This window comes from Megalobrama amblycephala, linkage group LG24, assembly GCF_018812025.1.
Source record: "Megalobrama amblycephala isolate DHTTF-2021 linkage group LG24, ASM1881202v1, whole genome shotgun sequence".
NCBI lineage: Eukaryota > Metazoa > Chordata > Actinopteri > Cypriniformes > Xenocyprididae > Megalobrama > Megalobrama amblycephala.
This window is the reverse complement of record NC_063067.1, coordinates 452,716-477,500: the sequence shown is the minus strand read 5'-3', so window position 1 is coordinate 477,500 and position 24,785 is coordinate 452,716. Positions and strand designations below refer to the sequence as shown.

Sequence of the window (24,785 nt, the reverse complement as noted above, 5' to 3'; positions counted from 1 at the left end):
TCGCTCGGTTTTGTTCTATTATGAGATTTAAATGTCGTTCTATTTCGTTCTGTTACGAGATTTAAATGTCGCTCAGTTTTGTTCTATTACAAGAATACGAGATGTTGCACGGTTTCGTTCTGTTAACAGATATAAAAAATGTTGCTCGTTTCGTTCTATTACAAGATTTAAATGTCACTCGGTTTCGTTCTGTTACGAGATTTAAATGTCGCTCGCTTTCGTTCTGTTACGAGATTTAAATGTCACTCGGTTTTGTTCTGTTACGAGATTTACATGTCGCTCGAGATTTAAATGTTGCTCGCTTTCGTTCTGTTACGAGATTTAAATGTCGCTCGGTTTTGTTCTGTTACGAGATTTACATGTCGCTCAGTTTCGTTCTATTATGAGATTTAAATGTCGTTCTATTTCATTCTATTACGAGATTTAAATGTTCCTCGATTTTGTTCTGTTACGAGATTTAAATGTTACTCGGTTTCGTTTTATTACGAGATTTAAATGTTGCTCGATTTTGTTCTGTTACAAGATTTAAATGTTGCTCGGTTTCGTTTTATTACGAGATTTAAATGTTGCTCGGTTTCGTTTTATTACGAGATTTAAATGTCGCTCAGTTTCGTTCTATTACGAGATTTAAATGTCGCTCGCTTTCTGTTCTGTTACAAGATTTAAATGTTGCTCGGTTTCGTTCTATTACGAGATTTAAATGTCGCTCGGTTTCATTCTGTTACGAGATTTAAATGTCAGTTGGTTTTGTAAGTGAATGTAAACATTTCTCAGAAAGCAACAGTATAAAAATATGATAGTTTGTCACAAGTGAAAAAAGCAGCTTGTCAAAGAGTCTGATGTGAGTTAAACAAATTTAATAGTAAATTAAGCAATAAATAAATAAATGATTTGTATTAGTAGTGTCTGAGGCAGAATTACTATACTGTGATGTCGTCCTTACTGTGGTGGAAAATGGTAAAGGTTTAGGTCGTGTAATGATTTAATTGATTCTTAGCAAAATGAATGTCGGAGGAGTTGACAATGTTTGTGTTTGCAGGTTGAATTATAAAGACTATTCTATGGAGTCTCGACTTCACTTCCGCATCCACGCGGCTCTCAGCAGTCTGAAGGGCTCTCCGACAAACTCGCCATGATGAAGGACAACATTCAACACCAGCGTGACATGAAAGCAACAAGCACATCACGACCGTCATTGAAGCACCAAAGTACCCGAGCACCTGCAGCGCGGCCGTAGCCACATCTAGAAACGCTTTCACTGACCATTTCAAACCAAAGTCATCTGTCAATCAAACTACCATACGTGTACCTCAAACCTGAGCATATAGTGTGTCTCCTCCTTTGAAACACAGAGGCGTACGTTTATTCAGCCAGTCGAATGGTTGAACAATCAGAAAACAGCTGCTTTAATGAATGTAACGGTTTACTTTAAAGACCAAATATGTTTGTGTCCGCTTGTGTGTCTTACAGTGTGTGCCTCTGTTTGTGTGTGTTTCACCATGTGTCTTTAGCAGTGTATTTCTGGTGTGTTTCTGCATGGCCTGTCCACTGTCGCCTATCGTTCAGAGCGCTGCAATAAGACTCTAATATATTATTGAGTTGATTACATGTTTAGATTTGTTTGATGCTCCAAGCAATTCAAGAAATTCATTTGAAAGCAATAATAAACAGCCAACAATCATGCTGAGAAATATAATATATTGTACAATAATTATTGTATTCTTTTCTAGAATGGGGTTTTGTTGTTTACTTTAAACTGATGTAATTCTAAGACAGATTTATTTCTTCATGTTTTTAGGGGTTGATCGGATGTAGCGATTTTCTTTTCTTTTCTTTTCTTTTTTTTTGTTGTGCATGCATGTTCTTGTTTTAATGTTTAATACCAAATAAGTTGTATAAAAATCAAATACAGTTTATGCCATTTTACAAGCATAATTGTTTTTTGTTTCTTTTATAATTCGCAGGGCTGTGCGATTTATCGGAATCTTAATAAAATCACGATGTGAGCATGCGCGATTTCCAAAGTGCTGAAAGATCCTTCAGAGCCAATCAGAATGCAGCGCGCCAAATCTAGTTTACTGTTACAACATGGGAAGAAGACACAAAAACAGGCGAGATGAATTCAGGGCAGGATACTGATTTGAATAAACAACAATCGTGGTTTGGGAATATTCTGGATACAGGAGAGAGTATGTATCAGAGCAGGTCATTTGCAAGACAAACTATCATTGCGGCAAAAACAAAATGGCCGTTCATTCATGCAGAACCATAGACAGTAAAAGAAATGGACACAGCGACCCCAATGGAACTCAATTGAGACAAGGAAGCCCATTTTTAGCGATTTTTAGCATTCCGTTTCTGAGCGCAGACTCAAACTAAGCTTGATGACGCCGACCTGTCTGACAGATGTAAATCTTCTATAGCTTGCGTGAAAACTGCCATCGTTAATCTGCAGAGACGGCGAGCTTGAGCGGGGAGTTCTTTGGCGTGAGTAAGCAGGAGTAAGTATTCTGATTAATTATTTTGTATAGTATTTTAAAATGTAACGCCAGTACGCCATTCTCTTGAATCTCCCGATTGCCTGCAGCTTCTCCTCCTGTCTGTATGGTAATTTCTCTACTGTGCGACAGAGAGTGATGGTATGACGCAATCGTTAGCCTATTTTTACAAAACTTTCTACGGGGCATAATTAACTGAAGTAATGGAGCCCTTTTCATTGTCGTGTATCTTTAAAATAAATAATGGACAAATGAGTGTTTAAACCCTCAGTGTAAAGTTATTCTGCAAAGTGATGCCAAAATGAATGGGAGTCAATGGGGATGCTAACGCAAGTGAAGTTCTGCTACAAGATGGCGGCACCCGGCCGACTTCAACTTCCGGTCGACTTCCTTGGGCACTGTGCAGAACCCGTTTGTGCGGTTAAAATAGTTCCGCCGACACCATCTTATTTCTGTGTGTGAGGAAATATTGCTTTGAAATCGCAACGTTGATTAAAATCGTGATATTTACCATAATTCTGAAGTAAATTTTCATATAATGTGACCGTCTGCATCGCTATCTTCTGCCTCAAATCAGACATGAAAAAATACTATAGTGGGCTAATTTATAGCAATTATTAGTGTTTTTGAACCATACTATAGTGAAGTACTAGTAAAGTAATTTAAAGAATTAATTTAATACTAGTAAAGTAAGTAAAGAATTAATTTGTTGTGGTAATATATTACTTTACAATTCACAACTACGTGATATATTATAGTACACTACAGTTTACTCTGGTAAAAAAGTATACTACAGTATTTATTACAGTTTATCAGTTCACTATAGTTAATACTACAGTATTAAAGTGTTGTAAATATTTTAAAATATACTACAGTTTACTATAGTAAATACTATAGTATTTTTTCATGTGGTATCGTCTTCCTGCGGCCGTGTGAATCTTAACATTTGTGCTGATTTTTCATTAGTAACCTAAAACTAAAACATTCACTTATTGTTTAAAATCATTAGTGCTCGTGAATTCTCATTAAACAAGAACTTGTCAAGAGAGAAACGGCTTTACGCTGCAATAAAGTCTTGTTTTCCTGATATCTGACAATATTTAAACATTTACTTGAGAAGCTAAATTGCAGAGAATATATCTTGAATCAACAATAGGTGAAATATTATTTAACAAATTTATAATGTATAAACATGTATAACGTTTATTGCAAAATTCCACTAGATTTGGACTCCAAGTCACAATCTTTAGCCGCTTGACCACATTTATTCAGCGAAATAATTAATAATTCAGCGAACAGGGAACGTTCTGGCAAGGTTCTCTCAAAGTTATGAACGAACGTTCTTCCAGAAATGTCAACAGAACGCTTGTTCAAAGTTATCTGGTCTTTAATAATGTTTTCAAAATGTTGTTTTCATGTTTTCAAAAACTTTATTTATACATCATTAATTGAGCGTTTTTTTCTTTTCTTAAATGTTTTAGAACGTTTAAAACATTTTTTACATTTTAATATTTGTTTCGGAACATTTAGAGAACGTTCAAAAGTAACATTTCTGTAATGTTTGCAAAAAATATAAAATGGAACGTTTCTCTTAATGTTCACATAACCAGAAAAAAACCTGCATGTTAATTACCATATTTTACATAACTACATATTTACACTTACACAATCAATCATTCTAATCAAACGGTATAGATTTATAAATATATAATCTGTTTATTGGCGTTGGATCATTTGTAGGTCTGTCTGTGGTTTCAGCTCACATGACTTGCGATCATGGTTGTGTTTGGACAGATGGGATCATTAGAATGCTGTTATTTGTTTCGCTTAGAGTTTTATTTGCTCTTATAAGCTGTATTTGGTCTGATCAGTGTTTTTTAGGGTGATTCCTCTCCAGTGTCTTCTGCTCCAGTGCCTGGAGTTTTAATGTTTAATTTCACAAGAAAGTTTTTCTGCACCAGTGTGTTCATCTTTCTTTTTTTCTGGTCACTTAAATGTAAGAATATGACAATGTCATTGCTTACAAATGGCAGCGTTTTGGCATTTTTACATGTAGAACCTTTAGTTAATACCTTTATCAAGCTGCTGTCAGAAAAGTAGATCCTCACAATATAAGTAAAAAATTAATATTATTAAATTTATTTCTTATAAAAATGCACTACAAAATATTTAATTTTTTTTTTTTTTTTTTGTAGTTTGGAAAATCAGTAAAAATGATCACCAATTTTGGTGAGTTTTATATTGAGCTTGTTTCCATTGTAGTGGTTGGAAACATTTATGTATTAATTTAGCATGTGTAAGATTCATTATTCATTATGAAGATCTGATATGTCAAACTTAATTTTGGGAAACACTATCTAAACAATTCAATCAAAAATGTTCATGTCATTAAAGCTGCAGTCTGTAAGTTTTGCCTCTTTGTCACCATCTCTGTTTCAAACCTGCAATTACAGTTATTTGTGGAATCATCATCTTTATGTGGGTTGTGCGTCGGCACAGTTCCCCGGCGCGGATGAATCTGATGTTTGGTGTCAGTCACACACCGGTGTGGATACAGTACTTCAGAATCACAGATTCTACGTCTTGGAAGTTTGACCAAAATAAGAATTTTCACCGGAAAATCGCGCTACCAATGGTGATTAAATCTAAGATTCGCTTAGCTCATATAACATCAAACCATGCAAATTATTATGTTAACAGCATCAGCATTGCGTAACTACATGTATTTAGTGTGTATTAGCATTACCTGTAGATTTCAATTTCTGTACAGACTAATCTAACGTTAATTGTCATACCATAAAATCCGCCATCAAAATGATAAGTTTAGTTATTGCAGCTGCTGTGAGAAAAGGCTATAAATGATGCACCATCCTCACATGATATAGCTACTAGCTGGGACTCGTTCTTTATGTAAACAGATGTGACGTAATGACGCAAAAAAGACGAATGGCAGCATGCTCGAATTTCCCGCGGAAACCCACCAGCACCCCTCCTATCATAACATTATTACAAGCTAAACTTTGTGAATCGGGCTGAGGTAAGGAGATAGTTTTGAACACTGGCTGGTTATGTACTTGCTCAAAAACTGATTTTGGATCATTTTTAACCAAGTTACAGACTGCAACATCTGAAATTGAATTAAAGTTATTTCTGACTCTCTGAATACACAATTTAGCTGTTTTAATACAAATTAAATTCTTACTGTACTTTGATATCCGCTCAGTCCAGAGGTGTACGTTTTGTTTGAGACTCTGATTGAAATGCAAGTTAATAATTAATCAAACTCAATGAATGTTTATTTACTGTCCTACTAAACCTCAGGTTTCTGATAAGTTTTGCGCTTATTTTTATTGAACTGTAAAAGACATGCGTACCTCTGTTACTTCTGGTGGTTTAGATTGAGAACTGTTGCATTTATGTGCAAACAATATCATTGTGCAATCGACAAATGTTCCTCATTCAACACAAGATATGACAGGTTACTGTAAATACCAAAATGTTACCCAAACCAGAAATTTTTCTTGATCAGCAAATCATCATATTAGAATGATTTCTGGAGTAATGATGCTGAAAATTCAGCTTTGATCCCAGGAATAGATATATTCACATAGAAAACATCTTAAATTTAAAAAATATTTCATATTTTTTACTGTATTTTTGATCATATAAATGCAGCAAGAAACTCCCCGACTGAGCCAGGACTCCTTTCCGTGTGGAGTTTGCATATTCTCCCTGTGTCAGTGTGGGTTTCCTCTACTACACAGTCCAAAGACATTCAGGTTAGGTGGATTGGACATGCCAAATTGGTCGTAGGTGTGAATATGTGTTTGTGTGCGAGTCCCAAGCCATGTAATAAAGAGGATTGGGGAAAGAGCTGGTAACCAGGCCAAGAAAATACATGGACGGTCTCTTGCATATAGAATCACCAAGAGTCAGATACAACTAAAATGGTAATCTAGATTAGAAGTGTCAATAAACCAATAGACCTTTCCGGGATTTGATTCAGTCTGATGTCAGGCTTGTATTGGAAGCGGTTAATGATTTGTCCGACTCTGTGATGGAAGTGCGTCTGCTGATCTGACGGGACAAAGAGCAGAACTGAGAAACCGCTGCAGGAGTCATGAGGGTCCTCGTTGGTCTTATCTTCACGTGTCTCCTCTTCCAGACCGCTGTGAGTTTGACAGTTCAATCAAGTGTGCTTCTGTAATGTCTTGGAAACCTGTGCGAAAACAGTCGTTATTTTCCCAAAAATGTATTTGGTGTTGCTAACCCTCACACTAGAGCAGAAATTACATTCTTCATATTATAATAATAATGATAAATATGTTTTTATATAATAGAAATATTAACAAAAGATAAAAGTAATTTCATGTTATTTTTAATTGTATGTGATGGTGTGATTCACATTTGACGCGTGGACGCTTTTATCAGTTTCATCAACATATGTTGTATTTCGCAACCCTCACTCTGATGAAATTCAGCTCACCTTCTAATGTTCATGTTTTATCTGCTTTTTTCTTTACTTCTGCTGTTTGTTTCAAATGTGATTTATCAAACTAATACCAGACAAATTAATCTCATGCTGTGTTTTCTCTTCATCAAAGGAATCTTATGGTGATTCCTTGGTCATCCCCCAATGTCGGCATCAGAATTACACACGGCTGTCTTGCTCGAAAGTGTTCTGTCCACCATGGAGGCGATGTATCGCGGGACAGTGCGTCTGTAAGATGCCGTACAAGTGTCCACGGCAGGATTACCACGCGTGTACGCTGGACGGATCTGAGTATTACTCCATGTGTCAGGCCAAAGCCATCTCCTGCAGATCCAACAAGCCTGTGTTCTCTCACATCAGCACAGCCTGCAGAGGTGAGGACATCATCCTTGATTAATGTGCATGAAAACAAGAAATCTCCAGCTAACAAAATATGTTCTAAAAACATATTTATGAAAGTTATGAAAACATTAATTCTGAATGTTCTTTGAATGCTCAAAACATCCAATTTTTTTTTATATTTTAAAAACGCTTTTATCTTGGTTATGTGAGCGTTAAGAAAACATTCAATTTCATTTTGCAAACATGGGAACATTACTTTTGAATGAACATTCGAAAACAAGCAGCAGCATTTAAAAACGTCCGTTAGATGAACGTCAAACTAATTCCCAGCAAAATTTACATGCATAAACTGATAAAAATGTATGCCTTTAATGTAGCATACATTACTTTAAATAAAAATAAATGCACTCAGAGGGCAGTTTAGAAACTGACATGACAAAATACATAATTTAGGGTTTTTATTTTGGGTTTGTACAGCTGCCTTTAAATATTAAATATACGGGTCGATGATTGATGATCACAATCATGATATGAATATCGTACGCACATTACACAGTCACATCAAAGTTGAAACTTTGCAGGCGTGTTCATGACCCTAAATGACAAACGATCACACAATTTCAAGAAAACCATCCTAACACAGTATTTCTGACAACTCAAAAATATGTCAGGTGTGTCATAACGTAAGTGTCAGGTGATTTGGTGTGTGACTGTAAAGTCCTCACCTGTTTGTTTGCACATGTTTGTGTCCAGCGGAAGAGAAGGTGGAAGCAACTCTGAAGGACGCTGGCTCTCATAAAGTGGTCATGATAAACACATGGTTGGGAAAAATGTTTGTATGTGGCAATGACTGGAATATGGCTGCAGCTAATGTTGTTTGTCGAAACCCTCTGAATGTCGCCAGGTAAACACACCCAACACATCACTGCACACAAGCCTTCCTCTCGACTCAACATGTACTGATTGCTTTTCTTGTTCTGTCTGTGTCTCAGAGGAGCAGCGGCAGTGGGTAAAACCATGTACAACACTCTTGACGAAGATACTGAATGGCCAACGGAGTGTATGAGTGTTCGCTGCACGGGATCTGAGCTCTCATTGGCAGAGTGCACCATCTATAATCCCCAGCCAATCACAAAAAACACTGTGGCCACTACAAATTGTTATAATGAACCCAAAGGTGCTTTTTCCTCATTTTATCTGAAGAAAATATATTACGACTGCCTATCTACATAAGTCAGGCTGGATGCCATATAGTCAGAATCAGCAGACAGAGAAAAAATCCTCACCGTGAGAACAAGCCTCAGCCATCCAGCAACCTGATAAGGCCAAATGTCTTTTGCTTAAAACCACCAAAGAAGGGCCCTGGCCCCAAGAGCCCTCAGGCTGGACTCGCAGCACAACGCTACTGGATTGCGATCCTCAAAGCATCAGCAACCGACGCAATCCGAGTGAACCGTATCGAAAGGGAACGTTCCGGTTACTAGTGTAAAGGATGTAGGCCAGTAAGAGCTGTGCGTGTAAACCTCACTCCGCTGGCCTCAAGCGGTGCGCTAGTGATGACGCTATGGGCTGCTTTAAACGCCGGTTCGAGTCCTGCTCGGAGCGGGTAAAATAGGACCGGTTACATTTGGTGCCGTGACCCGGATGAGAGTGAGGTTTAGGGGGGTGAGTGTAACAGATGTAGGCCAGTAAGAGCTGTGCACTCCCCTGGCCTCAAGAGGCATGCTGGGGCTGCGGTCTTTAGTGTTCTTGTTAGCACGCCCGCCTCCCACACCATGCTGGAGACGCCAGTTTGAGTCCTGCTCGGAGCGGGTCGAGTAGGACCGGTTAATGTTCCCTAAAATATCAGGAACGAGCATTGCGTATCTTGCCATGCTACTATACACATGCATGAGTCGACGCTTGCTGCTCTTCAGTCGAAAGATTCTGAGGATATGGCATCCAGCGGGACTTATATAGGCAGTCGGCCCCATCCGGTTTGGTGGGCTGAAAATGTGATCAGGTGCACAGACGTGATCCAATCAGGCTTCAGTATTTAGAGAATCAGAGTTTCCCCCATAGCGTCAGTAAAAACAGGCGCAATGTTCATTCCCATTATCTCAGTGAAGCGAGGTTACGTTAGTAACTGGAACGTTATCTATATGGAAGCTTGTTTCCAACACAGAATAAAAAAGGTAATTGCAACGTTTTTCTTGCAATTGCAATGTTTAAATCTCACAATTTCAGTCATAATTGCCAGTTCTAAACTTGAAATTGCATAAACTACATTTTTTTTCTCTGAATTTTCAGATATAAACTTGCAATTGCGAGTTATAAAGTACAAATTGCGAGACAAAAAGTTTTAGTTACCTTTTTAATTTTTTTCTGTGGCGGAAACCATTGGCTTCCATAATTATCTTAATATTATCTAACATTAAATTGACTTAATATGCATCTTTTTTCAGTTTTTTCAAAGTTATTTTCTGTGCAACTATGTCACTGCATGATTTACCTCAATAGAACAAAAGGTATCGTTTAATGTAAATTCACGATGAGTTATAATCTGCTGACACGTCGCACACACTCTCTGTGTAGGCGAATGTAAGAAGTTCCTCTGTGTGAACGGGAAGTGTTTAAGCAAAGGAAAACTCTGCAATGGTGTTGATGACTGTGGAGACAACAGTGACGAGATGTGCTGCCAAAGTGAGTCTCTACTTCCTGCCTCTGTCTGTGACATCATCATTCCTCTTCCTGTTTTCCACAATCCATCTGTTGTTCGCCGTTTCTAAATAAATAAAGTACTATTTATTTTTTAATCAAGTGCATTACATTTGTAATTGTGTTCATAATAATCAAAATCTAAGAATACCTTATGTATTGTCTTAAAACACAGTATCAAACCCATGACTATCCTAATATTACCGTTTCTGTTGTGTGAAGGCTGTAATAAAGAAAGCGAAGCGTTCCACTGTAAGTCGGACGTCTGTATTCCCCGTCACGCCGTCCGAGATGGAATCAGGGACTGTCTGGGAGGAGAAGATGAACTGGATGGTCAGTGAATTTATTTCATTACTGCTTAAACTGCTCATCATCAAAAGTCCTACTCAGACAGGACTAGATTGCCTGAGGCGAGAACACTTTGTGAATTCAATTGCAACATTTCAAAACATTCAAACCACATCTGTGTTTTCTTCACACAATTCGATTTATAAGTAATATATGTGCAATTATGGTTCAAATGACTTAGTGTTTTTCAGTCCTGCCATCCTCTGAGAAATCAAACCCATCTGAATGTGTCTGTGATTGAGATATATTTTGCAAAATGCTTCTACTTATTTGACCTTCATTGAAAACCGCAACTAATTTCTCTTTGCGCTGTCTGGTGGTTCTTTGTTATGAATTCAGCAGTTTGCAAATTGGTTCATGTGGTTCTGTGTTGCTGGAATCTTATGGAAACGGAATAAAAGAATAAAAAAGGTAATTAAGACTTTTTATCTCACAATTCAGACATTCTTCTTGCAAATGCGAGTTTATATCTCACCTTTTTTATTTTTTATTCCGTGGACGAAACAAGCTTCCATAAGAATCCCAACCAGTGAAGGTTCAGTCAGTCATACTTGCAGACTTCAAACATGTTAGAAGCATTTTTGTATCAGAATAACTGCCTGTTCTTTTCTTTGTGTTTCAGAAAACGACAAACCAGTAGAGAATAATCGGCAAGATTTGTTTTCTGATCCAATGTCTGGTGAGAACAAACTCAAATGAAACTGAACATCCAACGTCTGACACTTCAGCAAACAAAAACCTCTAGAAGAGACTCTTCATGATCTGATCTCACAGATTATCAAAGTTATGAACAAACATTCTTCTGGTAATTTTAACAGAACGTTTGTTCAAAATTATCTGGTCTTAAATAATGCTCTCAAAACATTAGCACAAAACATTATTTATAAATCGTTCATTGAGCATTTTTTCCTGAAATGTTTTAGTTGGATGTTCATCTAACATTTTTTTAAATGTTACTACTTGTTTCAAAACGTTCAGAGAACATTCAAAAGTAACACAATGTTTGAAGAATGGAATGTTCCCTTAACGTTCACATTATCAAGAAGAAAAAAAAAACTATTTTTAAACATTTAAAAACTGGAAATTTTGAAAGTTCAGTGGACATTCTGAAATAACGTTTAATAAGAATGTTAGCAAAACATTCTTTATTTTTGTTAGCTGGGCAAATGTTAAATGTTTAGCAGTTGTAGTTTGTGTCTGGAGTGTCTCCACAGGATTCATACGGCTGAATCAACACATCTGCTATGTAACATTGTTCCAGAGATCAGAAGAATACGTTCATCTGCCGAGAGCCAGCTGGAGTGTGGCATTCCCAATATGGAGTATGAGTACAAACAAAAGGACGATACGACTTCCCATTCACGCAGGAAACGCATAGTAGGAGGAGAAGAGGCCTTACCGGTCAGTCTTAAAAAAGCAAACTTCAGAAACACCAGGGCAGGGCAGTATGATGATATATATTGTGGTTCCCGCCTTCTGGCCAATCTCTTCCTTTAAAAAGAGATGCAAGGCTCCAGACTGCCAAAGAACAAAAACTTTAATCTGGTTGATAAAGCAGACAAGCTTCTGATCATGATTGAGGAGTGTTATGGTTTTCTACAAAGAAATACAGAAAATAAAATGTTTAAATATAAAGTTGCTGAATTTTAAAATGCATGTCTGCAAATATGTCACATTTCTTATATAGATTTAAAATTCACTTCAGAGTTTTATGTACACTTGACAGTTTGACGTACATTATAAATGTAAATATAAGATGCAGTTACAGTAAGATTCTAGTACTATTGATTAGAATGTACAGAAAACATTCAAAAGTAATGTTCCCATAATTTTTACAAAGTGGAATGATCCATTAATGTTCATAACCTAAACAAATGTTTTTAAAAACATTTTTAAAAAAATTTGAACATTGAGAAATAATGTTTTCATAACTTAAAGGTGCAGTAGGTGATCTGGGAAATGCTAACATTAGCCTGCTAGCATTGAAAGCATATGATCCCACCTTCCCTGCAAATCGCCGGCCCAAAGCCAAGCCTCCGTGACGCAGCATAATGCACACACACACAGCTGCTCTCGGCAAAGCATCACAAGAGACGGCGCTGAACTACCTCATGTCTCAAAGCACATAACTTTACAATAATAATGAACGTAAACAACTCGGAGAGCTTGCACCTGGTTGCTGCAGATTAACTTTTGATGTCGATACTGTTGACATGGAAACGCATAATTCCGAGTCTGAAGACGTGAACGGCTCTGGTTAGAACGTTGACGAGATCTCTTAATTACGGTTGTTATGGCATGAACGCAGCATAAGCTTGTTGTTTTGATTCGGTAGGATTTGTAAAAGATGGCTGCTGTTTGTCTGCGGTGTTCTGTGACTGAGGTCTGTTTATGTAAACTCATGCATAGCATGATACACGCTGATGACATATGATGTTTGTGGGAAATGTCATTGGATTATTTTGTCAGAATTTTCCTTGCCTGGAACTGTTCAAACCTGTGGATTATATACAAGCTTTCTGTGGATAATTTATTGACTGAGTCATTGTGCCGGTTACTGGTTTTGGAGTGTTTGGCACAGATTTATTGTTGACGGACAAACAATGCTGGAAACAGGTTTTTGTAGTTTGCAATTCATTGACTATTTTGAATGATCCAATGTGTTTATTGAACATAAAAGAATATCTTAAGGTGGCCACATTCTTTTAAGGTTGCACCTTGAAGTGGAAGTCTTGGAGGACAAGGAACCAGCGAGTAACCCTAGCATTCGTATCCTTTGCCCAGGCCATCCATTGCAACAGAGCAGAGTAAAGCTCCATCCCTACGGGTCATACCGCAATTCCAGAACTGCCCACTTGGTAGCCAGGGCTTTTTTTCCACTGTGGCATACTTGGTTTCGGCAGGAGTAAGTTTCTGGCGAATGTACACAACCAGGTGTTCTTCTCTGTGCTGAATCTGGGACAGGACAGCTTCCAGCCCAGAGTCGGAAGCATCTGTCTGGAGTGTGAAAGGGCAGTTCAAATCAGGGGCATGAAGGACCGGAGAAGAGGCCAACGCTGACTTTAATGCTTGGAAGGCTGCTTCACCATCTAATCTCCATTCTAGTCTCTTGGGCTGCAATTTCTTGGTCAGGTCTGTCAAGGAGCAAGCTATTGAAAAGTTAGGGATGAAACATCGGTAGTAGCCTGCCAAACCCATGAGGGCACATACCTGGGACTTTGTTGTGGGCTGGACATATGAGCGAAAGGCCTTCTCCTTTTGTTCCTGGGGCATGATCAGACCACATCCAATCCGGAAGCCCAGGTACCATGCCTCCGGATAGCCCGAGGTGATATTTTTGGGGTTGGCGGTGAGCCCAGCTTGTTGCAGCTCTGACAGAACTTTCTGGAGGTGGTCCATGTGGTCCTCCCATTGGTCCGAGTGAATGACCACATCGTCTAGGTATGTGAGCATGTGGTAGCTGTCGAAGAAGAAGACTTCATTGACTTTCCGAAAATCATTTCAGGAAAGGAAGGTTCCATCAGGCTTTGTGACCATCACAGTGGGACTGGCCATAGGCTCTGTGATGCTTAAATGACCGCCAATTTCAACATTCACTAGACTTCTTCCTCAATAGCCTGCCAACGAGCCTCTGGGACTCTGTAGGGCTGCTGCCATACAATTATTCCAGGGGGAGTGTGGATTTCCTGCTAAATTAAGTTGGTCCGCTCGGGAAATTCTGAAAACACATCTCCGAACTGTCCAACCAGGGATTCAAGCTCTGTCCTCTGAGTGCCTGACAATTGTGGTCCCAAATCAACCACTGGTTCCTCAGTTTGCCAGAAAGCAGCCAGATGTTCTCGAGTTGCTGTCCACTTTTTCAACAGGTTGATGTGGTACATTTGTTCTCCACTCCTCCATCCCGGCTGGTGGACACTATACATCCCTGGCCCAACCTGCTCAACTATGGTGTAGGGTCCTTGCCAGGATGCCAGGAATTTAGAATTAGACCCAATCTTCTGGCTGGAATTCCCGAGCTTGAGCGGGCCGGTTATAGAGACAGTTCTAGGTTTAATTTATTGTTACTATAGTTCTCCTCAACACTATGGAGCAACGTCCTCAGGTATGAGGGTGAGGATGCCGATAAGCAGATAGGAAGTGAAATTACAGAAAGGGGTTGTATGAAATGAGGGTGTTTGAGTTGAGCCTACTGTTTTCATCCATTATTAGGCTACTGATGGGGAAATTGTGTTTTTCTGCTCTGAGCCTTATTTTTAATTAAGCGTGTGCCAAACGAGGTCTTGAGACAAGTTTCTCTGTTGAACTGTTTGCAGTTCAACCACGTAATGCACGTGGGAAATGCCATTGGATTATTTTGTCTGAACTTTCCTTGCCTGGAACTGTTCAAACCTGTGGATTATATACAAACTTTCTGTGGATTATTTATTGAATCATTGTGCTAGTTACTGGTTTTGGAGCATTTGGGACAGATTTATTGGGAACATGGACAAACAACGCTGGAAACAAGTTTTGTAGTATGCAATTCATTGTTTTCGAATTCTCTATAAAGGTTTAAAATGTCCAGTTTTTTAAATGTTTTAAAAATTTCTATTTTTAAAACATTTAAATATTCAGAGAACATTCAAAAGTAACAATTATAAACATTACAAAAAAAAATCCTTGAAAAATGTTTAAATAATGTTTTTGGGAGAAAGTTTGTTCATAACTTTGAGAGAACCTTCCTAGAATGTTCTGAGAATGTTCCCTGTTAGCTGGTACAATGTCAACAATGTAGTTCAACAATTTCACTAGGCAGCACATAATGAAATGAAAAATACCTCAGAATACCTGTTTTGGTTTGACCTCTGTGTGTGACCTTTGCCCCTACAGACTCAGATACAGTGGCAGGTGGCCATTCAGTACGGAGGCTCAATCCACTGCGGAGGGGCGTATCTGGGTGGCTGCTGGGTTTTGACCGCTGCCCACTGCGTCAGGTACAACCAATCAGCACACATTTGGATAAACCTGTACAGAACAGCTACTGAGAAACAGCTGTGCATTTGCGTGTCTGTAGGCACAAACCAAAGTCCTACCGTATCAAGATCTCCCTCTGGAAGAAGTATCGTAAACAGTCGACGACAGACAGCCTCCAAGTGAAGAACATCATCATCCATCATGAATTTAACCCACAAACCTATGCCAATGACATCGCTTTGGTGCAGCTAGAGGAGCTGGGTCTTTCGGACAAGTGCATGCAGGACAACCCCGCTGTCCGATCCGTCTGCGTCCCCTGGTCCACCCAACAGTTCCGGCCCAACGACACCTGCACCATCTCTGGCTGGGGCCGCGACAGAGGTTCGGCTTTAAGCTTCTATACAGAACCTTAAAGGGTTCCGTCAGGCGCTTCATATATAGAACCTTTCAGGGGTTCCCATCATGGGATCATTTTATAGATTTAGTTTTAATTCATTCATTTTCTTTTTTTTTTTTCGTTTTTAATTTTATTTAAATTTTAAACATCATAAACACACTTTATCAATAGAAAAAAAAAACTCTGCTATATGCTAGAAAAGGGGGGGGGGTGTTCATGGCGACTTTAAAGCCCGTTCACGCTAAGGATGATAATGATAAAGATGCTGTTCTAAAAATCGTTTTAAATATAAAAGAATATCAGAGTCCACACCACAATTATAATGATAACAGCAGAGGCATAATCATTGGAATCACTTTCAGAGCGTTTTTTTTTTTCTAGCTGATGAATGATAAAAACATTGAAAGACATAAAAACATATTGTCTCTATGTCTGTTTGTCTGAAGCGGGAATATCATCAGAGACTCTAAAATGGGCAAATGTGACGATTATTGGTAACTGCGAGAATTATTACAAGGACCGTTTCCTCCCTGGAATGGAGTGTGCAGGTATGTGTGTGTGTGTGTTTGACTAAACACTAAAATGTTTGATCATACGCAACATATAATGCTGCCTTCACATGCTTTTAGAATCATCATAAATACAAGTTTGCTCTTCACGAAACTGGATGTGAACGATTTTTCAAATCGTGTTTATGACCTTAAACTTTTTTCTTCTTCAAAATTTCACATTTAATTCAATGTGTTACTTGCCATTTCTTTGTTATTGCATGTGAAATTTACTAGAAATTTCTGAGTGAAAGCTAGTTTTGTGTTTTATATCTCATGTGTAAATGAGCAGTACTTTTGTAATTAATGTTTAAGCCTTTGTTTAATTAACGGAACAGTAGCATGTACTTGGTGACTCTTCTTTCAACTGTTCCTGTTCTCTCATTGGCTGTGCTCCATGTCAGGTGACCTGGAGGGGAAGGTGGACTCATGTCAGGGTGACTCCGGAGGGCCGCTGGTGTCTAAAGACGCGTCTGGCGTGTCGTATGTGTGGGGAATAGTGAGCTGGGATGATAAATGTGGTGAACCCAACTATCCTGGCATCTACACTAAAGTAGCACATTATTTTGACTGGATCCGCTTCAACACAGGCTGGGCGGCTGTAGCCAAATATAACCAGTAAAATGAACTGGTTAACATTTGCCGACTGATGTTACTATATGTGCTTTTGAACCTTTGTTTGTTGTTGCTCAGTCCTGTCTCTTTGTTTCCATGTGTTTCCTAGTTTGTTGTGCTTTTGAGAAATTAAATTGTTTTATGTTGTAGTTTTGTAGCCATTTACTGTTTCTACATATTTCAGACATTGAGAATTCTATAAAAATAAAATAAAATTTTCAAGAAGAATCAATTGCCACCCAGGCACAGAAGTTTGCTAGGTGCTGTTCATCCATTTGATGATCAGATGGCCAGAATACATTTTACAATATTCTAATATTATTGTATATAGTATTATTAATTTCATCTGCAAACTATGTGACTTGTCTTCATAAAATTTAATGGGATTGTTCTATCAAAAATAAAAACTACTCACCTTCATGTCATTGTAAAAATCAGATACAGAAGATATAAATATTTTGGTTGAATTTATATTATAGACTGGAATATATTCTTGTAATCATTATACATGTAAAAGTAGCAGTGTGTTAAACAGAAAAGGACAGATGAGGTGATGCAAACAACAAGGCATTATTGTGGGTAATGGGTTAAGCAGAGTGGGAATGCGAAAAGGTAAGGATATATGAGACTTGGATGAATGTTGATTGAAGACTTGGCTGGTGAATACAGTGTCTCTTGTGCAGGTGTTGTGGTGGTGGTGTGGCTAAGCAGAGGATTCTGGGAGATGATGAAGGGAACAGAAGACAGATCAGGAACAGCAAGTAAGTTACTCAAATGAGTCTAAAGGGTAGGGTTGTGAAGCTTGTCGTTGACGAGACCAGACAGTGAGGAGAAGAGAACGGTGGCATATAAAGGCAGTGTTGATGAGGGTGCACAGGTGCAGGTGATGATTTGTGGCAGATGTGATAATGGCCGACTGGGTGCAGGTGTGGATCAGGAGGGATGCTGAGAAACGTAGTGCAGATGGGTACTGAGCTTGTGACTGTGCTGTTGACTGTGACAGTACTCCCCCCTCCCAGTCAGCATTTCCACAAGCTGTAGATAGCTCAACCAAGGAGGGAGGGAGGGCGTCCTGGAGTCGTGACAGGTAACCAGGCTGATGAGGGCAGGTCATCTCCAGGATGGTACGGGTAGTTCAGAGAACCAGGGTGGTGCCGAAAGTTCAGGGGGCCAGGGTGGAGCTGGCAGTTCAGGAAGCCATGGTGGTGCAGGCGGTTTTGGGGTCCATGGGGGTGCAGGTGGCTCAGGAGCCCATAACGGTGCAGGTGCCTTCTTGGCTTTGCCAATGTAGCCCAGACGGATAGCCAAAAAATTTCTTTGGAAGAGCTCTGGGTTTCTGGGCTGGAAAGGACTCTATAGTGGGCTCGTGGGGTGAAGATAACTCTAAGGTGGGTTCATGGGCTGGAGCCGCAGTCTGTATGGCCCAGACACACACCAATGTTAGTGCCAATAGGGGCAATGCTCTCTGGGATCAGAGCGAGCACTGGGCTGAGTTCTGGGACTGGAGCGGGCTTAGGAACTGGAGCCGACACTGGAATGGACTCAGGGGCTGGAGCCGACACTGGAGTGGACTCGGGACACCGCCACGATCCGCCAGCAAGTTCCCAGCTCATCCTTCCTTTTTTTTGGTCTTCTGTCATAAACAGAAGAAAACAGACGAGGCAAGTACAAACAACAAGGCTTTATTGTGGGTAATGGGTTAAGCAGAGCAGGAATGCAAACGTGTAAGGATATGAGACTTGGATGAATGTTGATTGAAGACTTAGCTGGTGAATACAGTGACTCTTCTGCAGGTGCAGTGGTGGTGGTGTGGCTGAGCAGAGGATCCAGGGATGATGAAGGGAACAAAAGACAGATGACAGAAGACAGATCTGGAACAGCAGGTAGGTTACTCAGGTGAGTTTAATGGGTAGGGTTGTGGAGCTTGTTGTTGACAAGACTAGACAGTAGCTGTGTCTCATTTCGAAGACTGTGTCCTCCAGAGGTCGCATTCGAAGGTTGCATACATCATTGAGGCTGTATAATTTCAGAAAAGTAAGTAGGACACTCCGAATGTGACCGAGGTGTATCCTTCGCTGCTGCATAATTTTCATTAATTTGCTGAGAGTGCAACGCCGCTGCCGTGAACGTGTTGGCATAGCAACGTGATACGTCCTGTTTCCTTTCCTGCCCATGTGTCCTACGAAGGACGTCTTGTTTAATTCTGGTTAAGGACACTTCACAGGATGCGTCCTCTGGATGATGCAGCCTTCGAAATTAAATTAAATTAAATGAGACACCGTTAGTGAGGAGAAGGGAATGGTGGCATATGAAGGCAGTGTTGATGAGGGTGCACAGGTGCAGGTGATCCGAACTCAGGTGATGATCTGTGGTAGGTGTGATGATGGCTGACTGGGTGCAGGTGTGGATCAGGAGGGAAATGTAGTGCAGATAGGTACTGAGCTGGTGACTGTGCTGGTGACTGTGACAGTGTTTCAAACTCATCCACGTTATGGGCAACAAAGAACGTGTTTGCGCTGTTTGCCTTTGACTCCAGAAAGACAGCTGTTGATCTTGTGATACTTTAATATGTTACATTACAGTGGCGTCAGCTGAAATCATTAAAAAACAATTTTAACCAGTGAGAATAGAGGAAAGAAATGAATTGAGCCTCAGGAGTTTACTTGGCGTGATACCTGGGTCAGCTGGTAAATCTTGATTTTTTGATATTGATTTTAGTCTAATTTAGTTTAGTATTTTTATTAATAATATTTTTATTATTACTGGTCAGGACCAGAGAGAGGTCCCAAGAGAGGGAATAAGGCAAACTCTCTCCACACCTCTCAGGAATCTGATGATCAGATCGTGTTTATGTCAGGATGTGTGGTGATAGCTGCAACATACACTTTCAGGGTGGAGGGAGAAAGCCTTTGCTCAAACCCATCTTGAAGGACAAACAGGTCCCACTTCAAAGCATAAGCATGCCTCGTAGAGGGGACTCTAGCTAAAGTGATCGTGTCCACCAAGTGGTCCCATCCAGAGACCACACGTGGAGGTTCCAGAGATCTGGAGGCAGGTGCCATATGGTGATCCGTCCATGAGAAAGAAGGTATTTCCTCAAGGGAATCTGCCAGGGACCTTGCACAGGGTCTGTGCGAGTAGGCTCACTGGGGGAAACACATACTTGTGTAGACCCCGGGTGCCAGTTGTGTGCCAGTGCATCTGTGCTGAGGGTCCCTTTGGTCAGGGAGTAGAACAACTATCAGTGGGATGTGTCGAGTGGCAACGGTCGAAACCAGCAACAACAACATGCCTGGACACTTGTTCTATGGGCACCCCGCCCCATAGAATAGCAAGGTCTGACCATGAGCTGAAAGCTTGGCGGCAAGGCAGAGTGATGGTCACCTGGAGCGTGCCACAGTGCCATGCCCATCTCGGGACTCAGTCGTGTAGCCAGTGCTGAAGCGATCTCATATGAAGCAATATGAGGAGCATGACTGCAGATGCCATATGCCCCAGGAGCCTCTGAAATCATAACTCCATACTGAGAAAAGAGATTGGGGAGAGTCATTTCCCAGTTGGCCTGAAGTCCCAGATGGCTGAGGTGTCTGAGCACCAGGTCCCTGTGTTTGAACAACTGATCTCGAGTTGTCCTGAATAGGCCAGTCTTCAAGAGAGTTGATGTGAACCTATGACCTTCGTAAAGACGTGGGGTGACAGGGATAGCCCGAAGGGGAGCACCTTGTACTGGTATTCATAAAACAATGGAACATGAAACAATGGAAACAAAAGGGTTTTCATATGTTTTGTAGAGTACATTTGTGTTTATTTATCTTATTTGTTTTTTTTATTGTAAAGCACTTTGTGACCCCTCCTTGTCTGTGATAGGTGCTTGTAGTACAGATAATGTCTTTAAGTGTAGGAAGGAAGGGGACAGGGTCGGCGTTCAACTGCTGACTGAGCTTTATTTCAAGATTCACAAACGTCCAACAAAAACTGTGCAAGGCACAACAACAAAACAAAATATTCCCCAAAGGGCTTCACTCCAGTCACGGCATATACAATCCAGAATGGGCTTCACTCCAGTTTATCGTGCACCAGCGGCTCAGTCAGCAGTTCCCCACTCTCTCACCGACTCCTGCTTCTCGCGGCATTTTAACCTGTCTCCGCGCCAATTACTGAAATGAGAAACAGGTGTTCGTGATTTACATTTAACTCGCTCACTCACCAAAGATCTCCCAATGCTCTCTCCCACCGCAGACCTTGCTGAACCATGCCCCCCTCGCCACAGTGCTATATAAATAAACTTTTATATAGCCATATACTTTTATATTTTATATTTACTATCAATAAAAAGATCTTTAAATGTTAAGATACCTTTTTCTTAAATATGTAAATTTATCAGGGGCTACTGTAAATGGGTAGGCAGAAATGTAAGTATTTTTTGCTGCATGATTTATAGAAAATAATTCACTCTTAGAGAGGTTAAGTTTATACCCCAAAATGAGACTGAAACGCTCGAGTGCGGTCATAACATGAGGGAGAGAATTATGTGGATCTGCAATAAATAGAAGCAGATCGTCTGCATAGAGTGATAGTTTGTGCTCTCTGTCCCCCCTAGATAGACCTTGGATAACTGTGGTTGACCTCAGCAAAATGGCTAGAGGTACAATCGCCATCGCAAATAATAAAGGGGACAGAGGACAACCCTGTCTAGTTCCCCTCCACAATGGAAAATATTGTGAGCTAGTGTTATTTGTAATAACGGAAGAAAAGGGAGATGCATATAAGTTTTACCCAAGTCAAGAAATTTGGACCCACACCAAATCTCTCTAGACAGCTGAAGAGATAGCTCCACTCCACTCTATCGAAGGCTTTTTCAGCGTCTAGAGATAATAAAATTTCAGGTATATGCTTATTTGTCAAGAGTCAAGAGAATAAATAATATTGAATACGCTACATAAATTGAAGAAAGAAAAGCATTTTTTAACGAAGCCAGTCTGATCTGGGGCTATGATAGTAGGAAGAATGCTCTCCAGTCTTTGGGCTAGAACCTTAGCCAATATTTGACAGTCCACATTGATCAGGGATATGGGCCGAAACAAGCTGCAGTTTAGAGGGTCTTTCCCTTTTTTAGGTAAAACCGAAATTGTTGCTTGATAGAATGTGTGTGGGAGGCGGCCTATAGAGAATGATTCTTCAAGTACAGCAAGTAACAGAGGCATTAGTTTCCCTTTAGTTTTCCCTTTCCCCTCTCTCCTCTCCACCTACAGCTAGTGTGTGGTGAGCGCACTGGCGCCATTGTACTGTGGCTGCCGTCGCATCATCCAAGTGGATGCTGCACACTGGTGGTGGATGAGGAGAGACCCCTGATATGATTGTAAAGTGCTTTGGGTGTACAGTTGTACATATGAAAGCGCTATATAAATGCCTCATTCATTCATTCATTCATTCATTTAAACATTTTTAAAAATTCTACTGTGAAGCTTTTGCATGTTTGAAAGGGATAAATTAAGTTCTTCTAGATTTAGAATTTTCTCCAATTCTGCATTATCGTCAAAGGGAATTTGAGGTATTGTAATGGAATTGAAAAAAGAGTTAAGTTTGGAAGGGTTAAATGAATATAGGGCTGTATAGAATTGTTCAAAAACCGAATTGATTAATGTTTTCATAACTTAATGGGAACGTTAGCAAAACGTTATTATTTTGTTAGTTGGGAACCTGCGTGTTAATTACCAAAGAGCTTACATAACTACATATTTACACTTACAAAATCAATCATTCTAATCAAACGGTATAGATTTTTAAATATATTATCTGTTTACTGGCGTTGGATCATTTGTAGGTCTGTTTGTGGTTTCAGCTCACATGACTTGCGATCATGGTTGTGTTTGGACACAAGATCATTCTGGCAGGATTAGAATGCTGTTATTTGTTTCCCTTAGTTTTTATTTGCTCTTTTAAGCTGTATTTGGTCTGATCAGTGTTTTTAGGGTGATTCCTCTCCAGTGTCTTCTGTTCCTGCTGTCTTCTGTTCCTGCTGTTTACAGTGCCTGCAGTTTTTAATGTTTAATTTCAAAAGAAATGTTTTTCTGCACCAGTGTGTTCATATTTCTGTTTTTCTGGTCATTTGCACAACTTAAATATAAGAATATGACATTGTCATTGCTTACAAGTTTTGTCATTTTTACATGTTGAGTAAACCTTTAGTTAATACCTTTATCAAGCTTCTGTCAGAAAAGTAGATCCTCACAATATAAGTAAAAAAATAAATAAATAAAAATATATAAAATATATATATTTTATATATATATATTTAATATATAAAAATGCACTACAAAATATTTAGTGGTTTAGGACAAGTTTTTTTTTTGTAGTTTGGAAAATCAGTAAAAATAATCACCAATTTTGGTGGGTTAGTTTTATATTAAGCTTGTTTCCATTGTAGTGGTTGGAAACATTTATGTATTAATTTAGTATATGTAAGATTCATTAAAAGTGTGTATTATTCATTATGAAGATCTGATGTGTAAAACTTTGTTAAAGAAATTCGCTGGATTGAGGCTGATGTTAATTTTGGGAAACCCTGTCTGAAATTCAATCATTAACGTTCATGTAATTAACAAAAATCTGTCTATGAATCAAAGTTTCGTGTTATTTCTGACTCTTTGAATACACAATTTAGCTGTTTTAATACGGTTTAAATTCTTACTGTACTTTGATATCCACTCAGTCCAGAGGTGTACGTTTTGTTTGAGACTCTAGTTAATAATAATAGTTGAGTTAATAATTAAACAAACTCGATGAATGTTTATTTACTGTCCTAATAAACCTCAGGTTTCTGATAAGTTCTGTGCATTTTTTTATGAAACTGTAAAATACATGCGTACCTCTGTTACTTCTGGTGGTTTAGATTGAGAAATACTATTGCATTTATGTGCAAATAATATCATTGTGCAATCTATGAATGTTCCTCATTCAACATGGTATATTCAGTGACATGCACATGACAGGTTTCTGTAAATACCAAAATGTTACCAAAATGTTTCTTGAGCAGCAAATCAGCATATTAGAATGATTTCTGAAAATAATAATTTAAGTATAACTGTAAATGCATTCAGTACACTAACTATTCACAATCTAGTTTTCAAACATTTGTTCTTGTTGACCTATTATTTGTTGGTTTAAATCAAGAATTTATACGGTTTCACCACCTGATGAATATCAGTTGTGCCACCTGACAACATTAATAATGACAAGGAATACTCTGAATATTGGATTTTTTAATATCGTTTACGAATAAAAATAAAATACAAATCAAGTGTTTTAGACTTTTTGTGTACATATACGTTTTACATTGGACAATAATAGACATTCCTAGCTTAAATGTATTATTTATTTATCTTAAATAATGTTTTTTATTTCATATAGGGACATTCAGTGCAGCTGAACCACCTGACTTCCTGGTTGCACCACCTGACTTTTGCAACTAATTTAACATCAAACAGGCTTCTATTTGGATGCCTGTATTAGCGTTTGCCTATGCTAACAAGTTCATACATAGAATTTTTAAATACAATAAAGAAGTTTATGTTAAAATAGTATTTTTTTAGTTTTACATCGGTTGCACCACCTGACATGGAAAGTGCACCAAACTACCCATACTTGAAAGTAGCTGTTTTTATTAATATTAATGTTTTTCTCTACCACTAGTATCAGTTAAGGTTCTCTGGATGCTACATTATAATACTTACTGTCAATTCATAATAAAAGACCCATGTTTGCAGTTGTGCCATCCTGACATTTGAGAAAATACACATTCCCAAACAAATGTTTTTCAACTATCTCAACAGCTTTAAAACGATTGATATTTATAGAATTTGGTTATATGAAAGGTTTCTAGCATAAAATTATGC

General features: G+C 39.0%; 2 protein-coding genes and 1 long non-coding RNA gene across 4 annotated transcripts in view; 2 read left to right on the top strand and 1 right to left on the bottom strand.

Moving 5' to 3' along the window:
* LOC125260725 (tetratricopeptide repeat protein 39B) overlaps positions 1 to 1,935 on the top strand; it is a 16,111-nt gene extending 14,176 nt beyond the window's left edge. Inside the window, exon 19 of the mRNA XM_048179226.1 lies at positions 1,040 to 1,935. Within this exon, the coding sequence (XP_048035183.1) occupies positions 1,040 to 1,136 (97 nt within the window). The 3' untranslated portion in view covers positions 1,137 to 1,935. The remainder of the gene's footprint in view (positions 1 to 1,039) is intronic.
* Positions 1 to 5,759, bottom strand: part of LOC125260731 — a 12,972-nt gene extending 7,213 nt beyond the window's left edge. The window contains exon 1 of one of the 2 annotated variants that reach the window (XR_007183110.1): positions 5,706 to 5,759. This is a non-coding gene — a long non-coding RNA (uncharacterized LOC125260731). Of the gene's footprint in view, positions 1 to 5,700 lie in introns of both variants that reach the window. The other variant, XR_007183111.1, reaches the window with a different exon arrangement.
* A 784-nt stretch (positions 5,760 to 6,543) lies between these two features.
* On the top strand, positions 6,544 to 17,039 carry LOC125260724 (complement factor I-like). Its single transcript, XM_048179225.1, has 12 exons — positions 6,544 to 6,669; positions 7,103 to 7,364; positions 8,086 to 8,236; positions 8,325 to 8,509; positions 9,907 to 10,014; positions 10,252 to 10,362; positions 11,000 to 11,056; positions 11,639 to 11,778; positions 15,247 to 15,350; positions 15,431 to 15,711; positions 16,174 to 16,275; positions 16,680 to 17,039. Exons 1-12 carry the CDS (start codon positions 6,619 to 6,621, stop codon positions 16,895 to 16,897), a joined length of 1,770 nt encoding a protein of 589 aa, XP_048035182.1. The 5' UTR covers positions 6,544 to 6,618; the 3' UTR covers positions 16,898 to 17,039.
* The last annotated feature ends 7,746 nt before the right edge of the window (positions 17,040 to 24,785 follow it).